Source organism: Balaenoptera physalus, assembly GCF_965194825.1.
Source record: "Balaenoptera physalus genome assembly, chromosome: 3".
NCBI lineage: Eukaryota > Metazoa > Chordata > Mammalia > Artiodactyla > Balaenopteridae > Balaenoptera > Balaenoptera physalus.
The window spans coordinates 8,164,420-8,180,776 of NC_138890.1; the positions used below are offsets into that span (position 1 = coordinate 8,164,420).

At 59.9% G+C, this 16,357-nt stretch overlaps 2 protein-coding genes and 1 long non-coding RNA gene across 9 annotated transcripts in view; 1 reads left to right on the top strand and 2 right to left on the bottom strand.

Annotated features, from left to right (window-relative positions):
* ZNF653 (zinc finger protein 653) lies at positions 1-15,214 on the bottom strand. 3 transcript variants are annotated; one of them, XM_082454447.1, is made up of 9 exons: positions 14,565-15,214; positions 11,224-11,267; positions 9,071-9,286; positions 3,461-4,072; positions 3,141-3,321; positions 2,925-3,036; positions 1,683-1,797; positions 704-803; positions 1-427 (listed from the first exon to the last, which is right to left on the bottom strand). In XM_082454447.1, the coding sequence occupies exons 1-9, from the start codon at positions 14,861-14,863 to the stop codon at positions 250-252; spliced, it is 1,857 nt and encodes a 618-aa protein (XP_082310573.1). In that variant the 5' UTR covers positions 14,864-15,214; the 3' UTR covers positions 1-249. The 3 variants fall into 3 exon arrangements, 2 of the variants coding, with proteins under 2 accessions (XP_082310573.1, XP_082310574.1); XM_082454448.1 differs by having other exon boundaries at positions 241-427; positions 704-820; XR_014261747.1 differs by lacking the exon at positions 1,683-1,797 and having other exon boundaries at positions 389-427; positions 704-820.
* LOC309657283 overlaps positions 13,823-16,357 on the top strand; it is an 11,709-nt gene continuing 9,174 nt past the window's right edge. For 2 of the 3 annotated variants that reach the window (XR_014261749.1, XR_014261750.1), the window contains exons 1-2: positions 14,564-14,680; positions 15,902-16,055. This is a non-coding gene — a long non-coding RNA (uncharacterized lncRNA). Of the gene's footprint in view, positions 14,458-14,563; positions 14,681-15,901; positions 16,056-16,357 lie in introns of those variants that run through there. The other variant, XR_014261748.1, reaches the window with a different exon arrangement.
* ECSIT (ECSIT signaling integrator) overlaps positions 15,357-16,357 on the bottom strand; it is a 15,977-nt gene continuing 14,976 nt past the window's right edge. For all 3 annotated transcript variants that reach the window (XM_082454469.1, XM_082454467.1, XM_082454468.1), the window contains 2 exons: positions 16,231-16,336; positions 15,357-15,700 (listed from right to left, as the gene is read on the bottom strand). In XM_082454469.1, the coding sequence (XP_082310595.1) occupies positions 15,450-15,700; positions 16,231-16,336 (357 nt within the window). In that variant the 3' untranslated portion in view covers positions 15,357-15,449. The remainder of the gene's footprint in view (positions 15,701-16,230; positions 16,337-16,357) is intronic.

Genomic DNA, 16,357 nt, shown 5'->3' on the forward strand with positions numbered 1-16,357 from the left:
TCCTTTCTCGCTCTTTAATCTCGTTCTGCTCTCTTGACACAGTCCCAGCAGTGCAGCCCCAAGTGCCAGCTCCAAAACTCGGGCGGGGTGGGGGGGGACCTGCCCTGAGGGCCCAGCCCTGGAGCGGGGCAGGGGCGCCTCCTTCTGGCCCGAGGTCCTGGCGGCTGGCCGCGGCTGTCCCGGCCCTGGCAGACTCGGGCATGGTGTCCGATCGGATGAATAAATAGGGGCGTTCAGTGGTTGGGTGGATCAGGCGGGCTTGTGGTCCGGGTGGCTTTTGAGCGTGTGGAACTTGACGCTGTCCAGCTTCTCGAAGCGCTTCCCGCAGCGCTCGCACGTGAAGTTGTACTGCACCTCGGCCGTGTGCTTCTTCATGTGCCAGTTGAGCGACGCGCGCTGTCGGCACTGGTACCCACAGATCTCGCACCTGCCAGGGAGCACGAGGGAGGCACGGGGTGGGGGGCGGGGTCAGAGAGGGCGGGGCAAAAGGGAGCAGCACCGGGGAGGGGCCGCCTCGGGGGCGGGGCCCAACCACTAAGGCTGGGCAGACCCCTGAAAGGGGGGGCACCATCTGGGGTGGGAGCACTCTGGAAACCCCACGGATGCAACGCTGGGGGCGTCGCCCGCTCTTGGGAGCTGCCCTGTGAGAGTCCAGGCCCGGATGCCCTCCCTCCCAGCCCCTGGCGGGAAGCCCATTACTCACTGCAGAGGCGTCTCGCCTGTGTGCGTGCGCCGGTGCACCTCCAGGTGGTTTTTCCTCTTAAAGGACTTGCCGCAGGTTTCACAGGTGAATTCACGGACACCTGGGGGAGACGCGGGGCTGAGCAGGCCGCCGTCGAGAGAGGGGTTTGTGGGGTCACTGCAGCACTGCCGAGACCCAGTAGTGCGCAAGGCCTCTGGGCGCAGGTAGACTAAAGCCCACATCCTCTGGGCGTGAATGCCGACTATAATAACTAAGGCAGCTAGAACGAAGGACAGCTACGGCCTCGCATGAGGCTCGGAGGCTGCCCAGGAACGCGGCTGGGCAGAGCAGGAATGCGAACTCGGATCCCTGAGGTGCACAGGGTGCAAACTGCCAAGCTAAAGTGGGCCTGAATTTGACTCTAATGTTTCACGTATTGGGGCGATCTCACATAAAAATCCAAAGTTCTGGCCTCTCGAAAAATCTGAAGCCGTGCCCTCCTGCTGGGCATAGGCACCAGCACTCCCCGTGAGGCCTGCACCCTGTGTCCTGGGTTAAGGAGGCGCCTGGAGCAGACAGAACAGAAATCCTGTCCCAAGTTCACTTCCCCCCACTGCCCACCTGGGGTGGTTCACTGTCCCCCCCTCAGTCCTGGAACTGAGTCCCACATGAGAATTGCTCATTGAAGAGGGGAGGCCAAGGGCCAAGTTGGGGAAGAGACAGCCAACCCCTGCCCAGCTCCACATGACTGAGAATAGCAGATGTCCCTGTGACCCGTGTAGACAGCTTACTGTCTACTTGGGAGGTGCCCAGTGGGCACTAAGTCAACCACTTTACTTCCACCATCTCACACCAGCCCTTGTGGTGGGCATGGAGGAGGCTCAGGGAGGGGCAGCCCGTGTTTGGGTTTCACCCCCTGCCTGCCCCAGCCCCTGCCCCAGCTCCCAGGCCCAGGCCACCGTGCCTCTGGCTCAAGCTGCCAGCCCCTCCCCGGCCTGACCTGAGTGGATGATCATGTGCCGCCGAAGGTGGTTGGATAAATAGAACTTCTTGCCACAGCCGGGGTGAGGGCACACCTTGGTCTTCCCTTTCCGATGCACAAGGTTGACGTGGTTCTGGGGGCAAGAGGGGCAGGAGTGGGGCTGCGGGTGCCATGGGCCCGCCTCTGGAGCTCCCCAGGGTGGGGACAGATGAGGGCCAGCTAGGGCCGGCCTCCCTGGAAGAGGAAGAGGGGTGCCCTTGCCCTTGGGCAGGGACTCCCAGATCCGAGCTGGGGGTCAGGGGCACAACTGGGATCCAAGAGCAGCTTACTGAGCACCTACTCCAGCCAGGCTCTGGGCTGGGGCATCAGTCAGCCTTGTCAGAACCATGGGAAGGGGCTCAGCCGTGAGCCCAGTTTGTGGATGGGGAAACTAAGGCTCTGGAGGCTTAGTGGTTTGGCCCGTGTCTCACAGGTGGGCAGTGGCAGGGCTAGGACCAGAGTCCAGGGCTGTCAGCCCCACAGCGGCACTTTGCATAGTGCTAAGCTGCCCCTAGCGCCTGGAGCAGGCAGCCCTCGAGTCATTCATTCTTTTGTTCTTTCATTCTTTAACTCACTAGCACAACTGCTCCAGCACCCAGCACCAGGCCTGGCACCCGGTAGGTGCTCAACATGTGCTTAATGAAAACATGACTTGGCAAATTCAAAGTTCTCCTGGGGCCACATCCTGCGCCAGGAGTGGGGATGTGACAGGACCCTGTCTCTGCTCTCAGGGCACCCTGTCCAAACCTCAGCGGGCAAACGGCAGGTATGTCCTGGTAGTGCAGTGACCCGGGGCTGGGGGGACTAGGGTGGGCTTCCTGGCAGAGGGGTGTCCTCAGTTGAGCTTGGAGAGGAAGCATCGTGAGCTGACAGGGCGGCCTGGGCAAAGGCAGGAAGAGTTCAGGCGGCTGGAAGAGGGGTAGTTTATGGGGAGCCACCAGGACCAGGCAGGCCCCCGGGGTGTGCAGAGAGAGGCCGTGGCTGGTTGAGGAGGCAGGGTGGCTGGGGCTGGAGAGCAGGAGGGGAGGGCACAGAGGTGACGGCTGCCTCTCTGTGGCTGAGGCTGAGATCAGCTGGGGCTGGGTGGGTGCACGGCAGGCAGGCCAGTGGCACCTGGAGGGGCCGGGTGGGGCCCTCCACGAGCCGCACTGCCCAGACCCAGCGCGCAGGCAGCCCGACACAGAAGCAGTCCCGCCCGGCCCACTTGGATGGCGGCCTCACCTGGAAGCTGCTGAGGGCCACGTAGACCTGGCTGCAGCCCTCGTAAGGGCAGTGGAACATCTCAAGCAGGCCATCGGCGTCCATCACCCGCGATCGCTTGCTTCGCCGCCTCCTGGAGGGGAAGGGCCCATGGCGTCGGGGCTCTGACACCAGGAGGGCTGCGGGCCCAAGGGCCGCTCCTCGTCCCTCCTCTCCCCCGCCTGCCCCGGCACCCACTTCTCGGGCTCCTTGGGGATCTCATAGATGATGGCTGACATGTCGCTGCCGTCCAGCTCCTCCCCGTCTGCCTCTGCCTCGGGCTCTGCGCTCTCAGGCACCGTCGCAGCCAGCTCTGTCAGTTCTGGGGCCACCGGTTCCTCCTTCTCCTCCTTCTTGAGCACGTACAGGTCCTCCTTCTCTACGGGGGTGGACACAGGGTGGGTGTCCGTGGGGACTAAGGCTGTTGAGGAGCTTCCTCTGGGGCCATTACTCGCCCTCCCCTTCCCAGGTCCCATCATGGCCCCCCCAACCCCCCAGACTGGCACGGCCCCCCAGACCTTTCTTGGTCTCAATGCCTGTCATGGCGGCGGGGTCCATGGTGCTGGGCTGGCTGCCCTCTGGCTCTGTCTGGGTGTAGGCGGCCACACCCTCCATCATGGCGCAGGGCACCTCGTCACCCAGGCCCCCTCCGGGGGCACCGTTGCCTGCTGCCACGTTGAGGTGGATGCCCTCGGCTGTGAGGGCATCGTAGCCGGGGCCGGCAATGATGATCACCTGCGAACCGGGCACCATGCCTGGCATGGGACAGCTGGCCACCACCTCACCCAGTGCCTCCTGGGGCACGTTCTCAAAGAGGGTGCTAGGGCCCGGGCCCACTTGCACGGGCACTGGCACGCACACCACTGTCTCCAGGGCTTCGGGCCCGCTGCTGGCCGGGTTGGGGCACAGTGGGGTGCCCTGCTCAGCCAGGCTCTCCACGTGGTGGACATCGAAGGGGATGTGCATGCCCTCCTGTGTGATGAGCCCGCTGCTGCCCGCTGGGCTGGTGGGGGTAACTGCCGCCATTGCCACTGTCGCCTTGGCCTGCTGGCCCTCGGGGGGCTCCTCAGAGTCGGAGCCGGAGCTGGAACTGGACGAGTCAGAGCTGCCGGCCACCAGGCCATTGCCCACTGTGGTGACAGAGGAGAGGGGACAGTTATGACAGTGGCGGCAGCAGCTGGTATTTCTTGAAGGCTCCCCAGGGGCTGAGCACCGTGACTCCCCTACCCCCATAAGAGCGGTCAGCTCGGTCCATATCCTCCACAGCTGCCCCTGCTCCTTGAGATGCTCTCCTGACTCAGCCTGTAGACCCGCACTCAGGTCCCTGGCTCCTCCCTGGTGGCCCCTTCTCAGCCTCTTCTGTTCTTACGGGCCTGGGAGGCTCTCACTGGGGCCTCTCCTCAGCGCTCCACTCATCCCAGGGTATCCACCAGGCTCATACCACCCTCATCCTTGACACCAGCTGGATGTCCAACAATTCGATTCAGTTCTGACACTATCTGTCCAGAGACAGTGTCAGACCCTGAGGGTGAAAGAGCTCAGTCCCACAAGACTGCCCCCACTTCAGATGCCAGTCACAAGTCCCGGGTCACCCATACTTCTGGCTATGAAGTGGAGGTTCCCACAGCGCCCTCCTCAGCTTTGGTAGTTTGCTAGAACAACTCACAGAACTCAAGAAAGTGCTCTACTTCTGATTACAGTTTTATTATAAAGGATACAACTCAGCAATGGCCGGATGAAGAGATACACAAGGGAAGGTAATTGGTGGGGGGGCGGGGGGAGGTTGGGGGTTGCCACGGAGCTGCCATGCTCTCTACAGACACGTCAATCTCCCAGCACCTCAATGTGTCCACCGACCTGGAAGCTCTCGGGTCACTGTTTAAGAGTTTTTATAGGGACTTCCCTGGCGGTCCAGTGGTTAAGACTGCACGCTCCCAAAACAGGGGGCACGGGTTCGATCCCTGGTCGGGGAACTAAGATCCTGCATGCCGCACGACGTGGCCAAAAAAAAAAATAAAAAAATAAAAAAAAGAGTTTTTATAACCCAGTTACTAGCCCCCATCTGCTCCTGGGGGCTGGGGGTGGGGCTGAGAGCTGCCACCCTCTAACCCTGGGTTTGCTTTCTGTGGACCAACCCCCATCGTAAAGCTATCTAGGGGCCCCTCCCTGAGTCACTTCATTAGACTCAGGTATGTTCCCAAGGGGCATCTTGCGAAAGGGGCTCATTACAAACACTGTTTACAAACTGAAGGTCTGTGGCAACCCTGCCTCGGGCAAGTCTATTGGCGCCATTCTTCCAACAGCATTTGATCACTCTGTGTCTCTGGGTCACACTTTGGTAATTCTTGAAATTTTTTCATTATTATTATATTTGTTATGGTGACCTGTGATCAATGATCTTTGATGTTAATAGTGCAAAAAGATTGCCATTCACTGAAGGCTCAGATGATGGTGGCATTTTTTTAGCAATAACGTATTTTTATTTATTTATTTTTAAAAATTTTATTATCAATCTATCAATCATTGGCTGAGCAGCATACTCGGCATGCAGGATCTTAGTTCCCTGACCAGGGATCGAACCCGTGCCCCCTGCAGTGGGAGTGCAGAGTCCTAACCACTGGACAGCCAGGGAATTCCCCAGCAACAAAGTATTTTTAAATTAAGGAATGTACCTTTTTTTTGTTTTCCACAATGCTATTGCACACTTAATAGACCACAGTATAGTGTAAACATAACTTTTATATGCACTGGGAAACCAAAAAGTTCGTGAGACTCCTTTTATTTCGATATTCACTTTATTGCGGTGGTCTGGAATCAAACCTGCAATATCGCCTAGGTCTGCCTGCATCTATTTTTATTATACTGTCACCACCCATACCCCGGTGTCTCCAGTGGACAGTTCTCGCCTGGACCTCCCGCGGAGCTGCAGCCCGTCACGCCCCACTGCTCCCTCTGAGGGGTCTTACAGGCATCTCAGACTCTGGGCTCCGAATCTTCCCTCAGAGAAAGGCTGCATGGCTCACAGACATCCCCGTCTCAGCGGGCGGCAGCTCTGCCCTTCCAGTTGCTCAGGCCAAAGTCCTGGGGCTCTCCTTACTTCTCCCATTCTCTCACACCCACTTCCAATCTGTCAGCAAAACCTGTTGGCGTTGCTTCCAAAATACATCCCCAGGCTGACGGCTTCTCCTACCTCCCCCGCACACCCTGGTCACGGCCCCGCCAGCCCTCTGCCAGGACCGTGCAGTTCCTTCTCCTGGGTGCCCCCGCTCCCATCCTTGCCCACCCCCAAGTCTGTCCTCCCCTCATTGGCCAGGGGGAGCCCGTGAACACCTGCTCAGGTCACGTTCCTCTTTGAGAATCTGCTCATCGCTTCCTGTGGAAGAGATAGGCCAGCTGCTCACCAAACCCCTGTCTCTTCCTCCTGACACCTGGTGGACTACATGTCCCAGCATCCTTTGCCATTAGGTGTGCGATACAGCTGAGTCTCACCGGAATGTGGGGGGAAGTGAGCTGCGTTAGGTCACAGGAGCTGGGGTGCGTCTATCTCGGCAGCTGGCCTTACCTCAGTTAATGCCCTTCCCAACTCACTTGGCGTAGCAGCCAAAGCCCTCACCATGGCCACACAGCCTGAACATGTGCCCTTGTCACCTCCTCTCCAGCCCCACTGACCTCCCTTCTGTGCCCAGGGACACTAGGCAGGTTTCTGCCTCAGGGCCTTTGCACTCGCCACTCTCTCTGCCTGAACCCTCTTTTCTCAGACACCTGCGTGGGCTCCCTCTTTCACCTCCATCAGACCCTTCCTCAAATGGTATTTTTTCAGGGAGGCCTCTGACCACTTGGTCTCAAATAGCACCCTTTTCTCTCCTTTATTTTCCCCCCAATACTTACCGCCTTCCACTGCACTCTAGATTTTACTTGTTTATCTTGTTTACTGTCTGCTTCCCCTTTATACCGTAAACTCCACAAGGATGGGGGTCCCTGTGCACAGGCCCCAGTGCCCAGGTACACAGTGCTGCTTGGTACACATTGAGTGCATGTTTATAAAAATGCATGAACCCATGACCAAGGCTGTGATGAAGGCCAAGAGGGCTGGCATCTTACCCAGGTGTTTGGTGCTAATGTCCGCAAGCAGGGAGAAACTGGGGACGGGAAAAGTGAATGACTGTCCCTTAAGTTACACACTCGTGACACAGTTGGGGTATGCTGTCTGGGTACTACGTGTTCTACACTCCCAGAGGGTCACATGGAGAGTGCAGGCTCTGGAGCCTGACTGCCAGGGTGGGATCCTGGTGCCCACTCCTCCGGCTGTGTGAAGGGGGGGTGCCTTATAACCTCTCTGGGCCTGGGGATAACTTGGTACCTACTCAAGGGGTGTTTGGGGTATTTAATGAGTAAATAGGACAGTAGGACTTACAGTAAGCACCCTATCAATGTTTCCCATTATCGTTATTATCCTAACGCCCCATCCCTGACTCAGCCCTGGGGCAGCAGCAGGGGCAGGGTAGGGGGATTGCCCCTCCTTCTAACACCCTGTAATCTGCAGGGTGGATTGAGCCCCGTGGCTCCACCCTGAAGGAGGGGGCAGTTGCCTAGTGAGTTGGGGGCATGGCCAGGGCCTGTGCCTGGATCCCCAATTACAGTGTCCAGCTGTTAAGCCGACACTGGACTTCTTGCCAGTTGATAATAACATTAATGACAAAATTGGCAGGGCACCCACCGGCCTCCCACAGTCCTGGTGCGAGGTCTTCTTACTGAGTGCGAGGTGGAAGGGCCGCCCTCGGCAGAGAGCTGATAAGGGAGCTGCTGAGGGACCAGGCTGGGACAGGGACACAGCCACTCCCTCACAGCAACCCCCCCGCCAGTGCCCAAAGCAGATCTGGCTAATTGATCCCAGCATTCATTCCTGAGAGCCCAGATCCAGAGGCCACTGGTATCAGAGTTGGGTTGGGCTGTCAGGAGACTCCTCTGGGTGCCACCGCCATCCCAGCCAGACCCAGTGCCAGAAGGGCCAGTCCCATTACTCCCAGGGCCTTGGTTTCCTCGACTGCTGATGACAGGGCTGTGAGGAGGATTCAGGGTGGTTTGGGGCAGGGCCTGGAGTCGGGAGGACAAGATGGCCGAGGGGCTGGCTGCACACTGGGAGCCCGGCGGACACACAACGGGACAGCCGTTGGCTGGGGTGCCCACCTGGAACACCTCTCGCCCACGGCTTCCCCTCGGCCAGCTGGGATGCCACCTGCTCAGAGATGCCTGCCAGCGCGGGCTCAGCCCTGGTGACTGACCCCACCCTCAGCTCTGGCAGGGTGCCTGGCAGAGGGCCCCATGCTCCCCCTGATGCCAAGCCCCCGAGGCAGGCGGGCAGCCCCTCACCACCCATGGCATCTCCTCTGCTCCCCTACCAGGGCCAACTGGACCTTCATAAATGAGTCCCTCCCAGTCCTGAGAAGGACTCCAGCTCACGTGTGTGTGTGAGCAATGTGGGATGGCAGGGGAGGGGCTGGGGCAGTGAGAGATGGCGAGGGTGGGGCCATGGTGTGGAGGAGAGAGAAAGGGATGAAAATGGGAGTGAGAGAGTGAGATGGAGGAGAGACAGTGGGAAGAAGAGAGAAAAGGAAAGGAGATGCGAGACACAGAGAGAGAGAGAGAGAGAGGATGAAACACAGAAAGATGAAAGGGGAGGCTCAGGAACAAGAGAAAGCTCAAGAGCAGAGAATGGGGTGTAGGGAGAAGGAGAACAGGCTGGAGGGAGGGAAAGAGGATGAGGCTGCAGAGACAGTCCAGAACCTGAGAGAGAGCCGGAGGAAGTAAAGGAGGACAAAGAGGCCAGGAGAGGCCCAGCACCTGCCTGTCCCTCCAGCCGCTGAGCCAGGTTCCTGGACCTCAGCCCTGCCTGCGACTGACCTCAGGCCCAGATGGGCAAACCGCGCCGCACCTTGGCTGTCCCTCCGCAAAATGGGGACCAGCTCTTGGGCTCTGCAAGGACTCAAAGACTGCAAGGCCATCCAGCACCAGGGCCACGTCAGCTGCTGTGAGGTCCGCGACGCTGGCCTGAGGCTGGCAGGGCCCAGGAGGGGCTGTAGAGCCCCAAACACCGGAGGCTACTGTGAGCCCTCCCCCCGCAGACCCACCTTTGTCACTCTCAGGGTCTGAGTCGCTGAGCGGCTTCAGGGGCGAGTGCAGGTCTTGGAAGTAGCGGTGCCCAGCCTCACACTGCCACACAGCCGTGGTGTACAGGCCAAAGGTGGGGTCCAGCTCGGCGAGGTGCGGCTCGTAGGGGCAGCGGTGCTTGTGGTCCTCGTACCAGATCACCACGTTCTTCAGGCAGTTCACGTTGCGTCGCCGCCCTGCGCATGCGGGGCACGGGCAGGCATGAGGGGCAGGGCTCACCCCTACCCCCCTCTCCAGGCAGCACGGCCCCCAGAACCACATGGGTCTTATAGCTCTGGGGGTTGAGACACCCTCCTGAGTATTATCCAGGTCTGTCCCCAGTTTGCAGATGAAGAAACTGAGGGTCAGAGATGTGAGACACGCCCTGGAGACAACAGAGACTGGCAGGGAATGTCCTCACTGTTCGAGTCAATTCGTATACATAGTAAAGCCTGGCGTATGGCAGGTGCTCACGCAACGACTGTCAGTTGCCAGTTACGGTTATACTCGTCCTCATCAACTCAGCGTCTCCCGCCTGCACCAGCTCAGTCCCTCGGCCCTACTCTCCCAGCTCTCACCCTTGCCCCCGGCAGCTGACAGAGGGCGCCTCTGAACACTTGAGTCGGGCCACATCCCTTCTTACTCAGAATCCACCAGAGCGGACTTCCCTGGTGGCGCAGTGGTTGAGAATCTGCCTGCCGATGCAGGGGACACGGGTTCGAGCCCTGGTCCGGGAAGATCCCACGTGCCGCGGAGCAACTAAGCCCACGTGCCACAACTACTGAGCCCACGCACCACAACTACTGAAGTCCGTGCGCCTAGAGCCCGTGCTCCGCAACAAGAGAAGCCACCGCAATGAGAAGCCTGCGCACTGCTACGAAGAGTAACCCCTGCTCACCACAACTAGAGAAAGCCCGCGTGCAGCAATGAAAACCCAATGCAGCCAAAGGAAAAAAAGAAAAAAATCCACCAGGACTCCCACCTCAATGGGGGTAAGAGCCCAAGTCCTCCCTGAGGTTCACCAGGCCCTGTGTGTTCTGCCCTGTCACCTCCTGCTCTCACCTCCTCCTACTGCTCCCCTGGATCACTCCACTCTAGCCTCAGGGCCTCCTCCCTGTTCCTCAACTAGGGAAGTATGGCCCTGCCCCAGGACCTCTGCAAGGGCTGTGCCCTCTTCCTCTAGACACCTGCCTTGCCCCTCGCCCTTCACTCAGCTCTGAAGGTGTGCCCCTGACCTTCCGGGCTGGGAGATGACGAGGGGGCCCAGGAAAGGTCCTTGGGTCTAGGGATGGTGCCTGGGGCCGCCAACCCAGTGACGACCACAGGGACACCAGCAGCCACTCTTTGGCCCCCTCATCTCCCTCCCCACACCTCTCGGACTGGGGGTCTCAGTCTTAGCTCAGCTTCTGCCTCTGAGCACCGTGATAAGTAGAGGGGCTCACTGCCATCAGATGGCCGTCCCTGGACCACCGGCCCTCACCCTGCTGGACATGGCCTGGGACCCACAGCCCAGGGCTCAGGGGTCGTGGTCAGGGGGTGGGAATACGCACTCCAGCCTCTGCTCCGACTGCCCACGCCCGGCTCCCCTTGAGCCTGGCACACCACACGCCCTTTAGGCCTGGCCACAAGCTGTTCCCTCTGCTCTGCCTGGCTCTTCCCCGGCTGACTCCCACGCACTGGGCAGGAGAGCAGAGGAGCAAAGGGGACCCCTCGGGCGACACATGGTCCTGGGTTTGCAGTCTGGCCCGGCCACTTTCTGGCTGTGCAGCCTGGGGCAGTGACTCAGACTTTGTGTGTCAGATGGGGATGATGAGCGCATCCCCGGTGGGCACAGCACAGGTTCGGGTCCCCTCCAGCCCTTCCTATCCCATCCCCACCCCCGACCCAGGCTGGGTCAGACCCCTCCTCTGGGTCCCCCGGTGCCTCTACTTCCCCACCACAGCCCTGCTCAGCCTGTCCCCCGTCTTTCCTATGAGACTGCGGGCTCTGGGAGGGCAGGGCTGGGTCTGTCCCGGCCTGCACGGCTCCTGGCACACGCAGACCCTCCACAAGTGGTCCCTGAGGGAGGGAGGGAACCAACCACAAAGCCACTTACTCCCAACGCCACCTCCACCCTGGCTGCAGCCGCACTTACTTTTCTTCCGCTTTGGCTTTTTGGGGACTTGCTCCCAAGGCTTCCTGTAACAGAGAGAGGGGGCAGTGGGGAGTGAACCTGGGGCCTGATGGATGAGGAGATGCCAATCCTGCTGGGGTAGAATGTGGGCTTCTGCTCCCCGGGCCAGGTCTACTTCCCTTGCCCCTTCACTTGGGCTCTCCTGCACCAACAGCAGCCCTAGCAGGGGTCTACTATCATCACCCACCTCACGGAGTGGGAAACTGAGGCCCTGAGGGTGAAGCTGCCTGCCCAGGGTCCCGTGGCTGGGGAGTGGATTATCAAGAGGGAGCTTATTTGGGGAGCCTGACCTAATCAGGGGAGCCTTTAAAAGGGCCCTGCTGAAGTCAGAGACTGGGGGCTGAGAGCATGAGGGGGCCTGTGAGGGACCAGGACCTGAGAACGACCTTGCGGAGCTGAGAGCAGTCCCAGCTGATGGTCAGCAAGACCGCAGGCACCCCAGCCGTGTAGCCCGGAGGAAATGGATTCTGCCAATGCTCTGAACAAGTCTAGAAGCAGATCTTTCCCTGGGCGAGCCTCTAGGTGACGTTGTGGCGCGCTGATACCTTGATTTCAGCCTCCTGAGACCCTGACCTGAGGAGCCAGCTAAAATGTGCCAGACTCCTGACCTGCAGAAATGTGAGATGATAAATCTGTGGGGTTTTAAAGCCACTAAGTCTGTGGTCATTTGTTACCCAGTAGAACAGTCATGGAGTTGACTTCGGACTACCCCCTCCAAGGACCTGCAGATCCTGGCCCTGAGGCTGGCCCAGAGCCCTGGGGAGATGGTTGGGCCCTAACTGCCTGCTCTATGAGGGTCCTGACCCTGCAGCCAGCTCAGGCCCAAAGGCCACGCCATCATGTCCGCCTACCTCTAGGGCCTTCCCTGCTCTGCCTGGGTCCCAATACCCTGACTGTGTGTCCCAGTGAGCCATGGCTTTGGGGAGCCCAGGGCAGGGCCGGACCCTAAGGCCAGGGGCCCCCATGGCCTCCCACACCAGGATGGCCACCAGATCTGCCAAGCAGGTTCCTGACCCTACGTGGCCCACTCAGCTGTGGCCCAGCACAGGCTCCAGGCAGGTGCTTTGGAGCCATCTCTCCTGGACCTGCTAGGGCCTCCCTTTGCCTTCCTGCCACCATGCTTCAGGGTCTGCCCACCTGACTCAGACTGCTTCCCTGCTCTTCCTCTTCTAAACCACAGCAGCAGGCTCTGTGACCCTGGGTGAGTAACCCTGCCCCCTGTGCCTCAGTTTCCCCATGTGTAGTGTGGGCTCATAACAGTACCTTCCTCATGGGGTTGGCGTGGGGTCATATGCATTGTAAAGAGCCTGGTAATTAAGAATCACTCAGCAAATGGTAACGATGACCATTATGATTCTCAATATTATCACAGAGCCAGGCACTGGAACATGGGTCTCCTCGCTGTGGCTAGGCCCACGCTCTTGTCACCAATGTCCTGACAGCCGGTCCAGGGTCTCTCCTCAGCTCCACCGCCCACCCTAACTGACTCTTGTCCAGCCTGATAGCAATCCTCAGCCCCCACACCCCATGTCTAGCCCAGGACAGCTCCTCGGGGCTCCTACCCAGGCTCTGCCCTCTGCCCAGGAATCCATGTCCCCTTGTACCATCCCAGGAGCCTCTGTCCCCTCCCAAGGCTCCACCTCCCCTCCAAGGGGCCAGACTGGCTGCCTAGATCCTCACCCAAACCCAAATCCAAACACCCATGACCATCTCCACCCATTCATAGCCTTGCCACGGCTGGGGTGCGGGGAACGCCACATCGTGGTGGAGACAGACTTGGCGTCAGTCAGATCCGAGTTCAAGTCTTATCTCTGCTACTGACTGGCTGTGTGACCTCAAGCAGGATTGGTCCCCTCTGGGCCTCAGTTTTCCCATCTGTGAAGTGGGGATAACCGCAGTGCCTCCCACACAGAACTGCCATGCAGTTTGAAGGAATAAATACCCCTTAGTGTATTTTCCCGACTACTCATGTGCCCCGGGGTCAGGTTTTGCCACACACTGCCTGGGTTGTCTCAGTGCCCCTGCCCCAGTCCTGCACAGCTCCCACACACCTCCAGCTCAGCCAGACAAGCTTCTGTAAATACCACTTTCAGCTTCGGAACCTCCAGGGGCTCCCTCTGGTCAGTGGTTCTCAACTCCAGCTGTGCACCAAGTCTCCCTGGAAGCTCTTCAGAAAAAAATACAGGGTCTGCAACTCCACCCAGACTGACTGAATCAGAAACTCCAATAGCTGGGACACTGGCTTGAAGTTTTATAAGCTCCCAGCATTTCCTGCCCTGCTCTTGGGCATATAAACCAGCCTGCCACCCTGGGGAGGGGGTGGGTACAATTCAGCAGGTTCTGGTTGATTCCTGGCCCTCAGAATCTCCCCTGAGAGACACATGTGAATGTGTACAAGTGAAAACCAGGGCAGAACAAGGGTTCTGTTGCAGCACTGTTTGTGACAGGAAACAAACATCATCATAACAGCTAATATCCGGACTGCTCACTATGTGCCAGGCACTGTTCGAAGCCCTCTGCTGTATTTTAACTCATTCAATCATCACACCAACCTATAAGGCAAGAAGAGAAAAATTCCTTCCATACTGCTCGTTCTCGAGATTGAGATTATGCAAAGGCCTCTGCCCTCCACCTGAGCAGCTAAGTCGGGGTTTCCTCTTCACCTGAGTCTCCCCGGACAGAGGTGTTCCCCAAGAGCCAAGAGATTTAGGGGAGTGAGATCTGGATTGTGAGGGGTGTTCTGGGAGTGTGGGGCCTCCCCAGTGGCCCCATTCCAGTGTGGGAATGGGGCCACACGCAGTCCCAGGTGGGTCACTGGAACCTCATGAGGGGTAGGGCTGGGTGGCCCGGGGTGTCCAGTCACAGCCCCAGGTTACATTGTGGGAGTATTAGGGAATGAGGCATGTGAGATCCCGGGGACCAGCAGGGACCTCGGGGCCCTCAGGCCTCAGGAGGCGGGGCCGCCCCTCCAGGGACTGGGCCGTTAGAATGCTTGGAGGTGGGGCCCGTACCAGGATTGGGCAGCCAGAGCTCTAGGGGGCAGGGCCAAGCGCCCAGGAGGCGGGTCGAGAGGCTGGGCGTATCCTAGGATTGGGCAGTCGGAGCGACGGAAGGCGGGGCCCCGAGCCAGGCGCGTCCCAGGACCAGCAGTCGGAGACCCAGGCCGGCAGTCGGGGCGCTGGGCGGGGTTCACAGGTGCCAGGGGCGGGGCCCTGGGGGCGGAGTGGGCGGGACCAGGCTCAGCGGGGGATGGGGGCGTCTCCTCCCTCGCTCCCTCCCTCCGTCGGGCCGGGCCCCCTCACCCGTGGCGGCTGCTACGTTGGCCGCGCTCCAGCGAGATGAGGTAGGCGGCGAGCTTGGCGTCGCTCCAGCCGCTGCGGCGCCGCAGGTCCACCCAGGGCCCGTGCGCCTCGCCCAGGTACACGCGCCGCACGTCGTACTTCTTCCGGGACTCGAGCCGCCGCCGGGCCCGGTCCGACTCCGTGAGCCGCGGGCGGCCCCGCGCCTTGCGGCCCGCCGCGCCCTCCTCGGCGGCTACCTCCCCGCCCGCTCCCGCCTCAGCCTCCGCCTCCGCCTCGGGCTCCGGCGCCCGCTCCGCCATCCCCCCCTCCCTGGTTACCAGCCTCCCCCGTTGTTAGGAGCCCGGCCGGAAGTGGCGCGCATGTTCCGCGCCGACGGGAAATTTCTCATGGACTCTCACTGCCTCGCGGCGCCAAAAGAAGATCGAGAGCGGAAGCTGCGCATGCGCGCAATAAGCGCCAGCAACAACCCACTCTCCCCTTACTCCCTTCTCTGTTAAACTTTCTGAGTAGGCAGAGACGGAAGGGGTAGCTGAAGGTTTGAGGCTGATCCGGGAAGAAAAAGCCAGGAGAGCCCGTAGACCCTGGGGTGATGGGGGCTTCTTCCTCCGCACCTTTATCCTGAATGCATTGTGGGGATGACAAGGGAAGGGTGGGAGCTGTCTACGAAAGGCAGACGGAAGGCCAGCGGCTCGACCCGTCAGTTCAGGATGATGTCTCCATCACTTGAAAAGACGTGACACCAGGCATTAAAGGGGCAGGGACGCTACACTGCCAGAGAGGAGGCAAGACAGCCCCAAGCCGGAAAACTTTTATTTGCTGTACACTAAAAGGCCATCTCATGCTTTCACACCAGTCCACAGCCTGTGCTCCTGTGACTGCTCAGGCTCAGCTCTGGCTCTGCTGCTGTCGCTGCTGATTGTTTTCCTCTTCTTCCTGGCCCTCGGGTGGGGTCAGGGGTGGCTCCTCCAGCCCTGAGGAGGATGCCAGCAGCTCCCCGGAGGACCCTGACAAGCGGAAGACCACCGGGATGCGGTCCAGGGCTGGGTTGGTCTCCTGCAGGCCCTGGATCCACTTGGCCAGCGTGGCCTGGTCGTGGGCACCCGCCATGCATATGGCGAAGACAGGGCCTTCCTCCACTGTCGGGAGAGACAGGCCCTCAGTTTGTGCAGCAGGGACTGGAGCAGCCCCCCCAAGCCCACACCCCTTCCAGGCCAAGGATGGGGGCTTTAAGCTCCCTTTTGCCTTTTGTGTGTGTCCAAGCCTTTGCACATGCTCTGCCTAGCCTGCCTGTCCCACGCTTCACCTAGGTGACACCTCCTGGCTCAAGTTTCCACCAGGAAATCCTCCTGACTCCCACCTGAGGCTGAGTTGTGTGCTCCTCCGCTGGGACCGGGCCTGTCCTGGTCATGCCCAGTAGCCAGCACAGAGGTGCTCCATAAATGTTTGAAGGAGGAAATGACTGAGGGCTGACAGGTCTGGAGCCCCTGAGTGGTGAGTTTCGTGCTTTCGTGGGGGGAGGTGGTGTTGGGGTGGTGTGTGTGTGTGTGTGTATAGAGGGTCTGTGTGTGTAACTGGACTAGGTCTCGGCCTGGGCCCCATCCCTCGACTCCAGAGGTGGCACCCCATCCCGTGCAGTGTTCAGAATCCTGCCCATCCCACTTTTTACCTTCATCGATGTTAAACTCGTAGTCATCCCAGCTGCTCCTCCCGTAGGCCAGGTCTAGCTGCATTGGGTAGTAGAGGTTCCACTCCTCTGGAATCTCCTCCACTTCCTAACCCGGGGGGCGGGGGGG